The sequence below is a fragment of the Pygoscelis adeliae genome, unplaced genomic scaffold, assembly GCF_000699105.1.
Source record: "Pygoscelis adeliae isolate BGI_AS28 unplaced genomic scaffold, ASM69910v1 Scaffold114, whole genome shotgun sequence".
Lineage (NCBI taxonomy): Eukaryota > Metazoa > Chordata > Aves > Sphenisciformes > Spheniscidae > Pygoscelis > Pygoscelis adeliae.
In genome coordinates this window covers 3,661,230-3,661,845 of record NW_008824587.1, presented here as the reverse complement: position 1 = coordinate 3,661,845, position 616 = coordinate 3,661,230, and the positions used below count along the sequence as shown (strand labels likewise).

Genomic DNA, 616 nt, shown 5'->3' with positions numbered 1-616 from the left:
TGTGGAAGGACGAGCTACAGCCCGTCCCCTGCCGAGGCGGGTGCAGCGCCCCGGCCCCCGCGCTGCCTCACCGTCCCCCATGTCCCCCCACGTCTCGCCCGCAGGCCGACCGGCTGAAGGCCAGGCTGCAGGAGATGGGGGAATGGCTGCAAAAACCAGGCTGCGACGCCCGCCCAGACCAGTCCCCCATGCTGGGAGATGTGCCCCGGGGAGACGGGCTGCCCAGCACTTACCTCCTGCAAGGTATGGGGGACACCCCTTCCCTCCACCTAGGGGGGAGCCCCACGTCACCCTTCCGGGGACTCCCTGCTCCCGCAGGGTGGTGTGACATGCTGGGTGGGTGCAAGGAGGTCCCAGGTCAGTGCTGGGCTCAGCATGGGCGATGGGGTGACCGAGAGGAGGAGGACAGCTGGGGCAGGCCATACCTTTTTGTGCAGGACAGAGCACCACAGGGATACTTGCACCCATGAGGTTTTGGAGCAGCTGGTGATGGGCATTACTGGGGGCTGAGCATCAGCACACGGCGTGCCCTTTGGGTGCTGCATCCCTGGGTCACTCCTGAGCACCTGGGAGGGACTCTATTTACCTTTCATTCGCAGGCAGAAGAGGGGGCGCT

The 616-nt window shown here is 65.9% G+C and overlaps 1 protein-coding gene across 1 annotated transcript in view; it reads left to right on the top strand.

Annotated features, from left to right (window-relative positions):
- Nucleotides 1-616, top strand: part of LAMC3 (laminin, gamma 3) — a gene marked incomplete at its 5' end in the record, with an annotated part of 19,111 nt that overhangs the window by 14,154 nt on the left and 4,341 nt on the right. Inside the window, one exon of the mRNA XM_009322180.1 lies at nucleotides 105-243. Coding sequence (XP_009320455.1) covers nucleotides 105-243 — 139 coding nt within the window. The remainder of the gene's footprint in view (nucleotides 1-104; nucleotides 244-616) is intronic.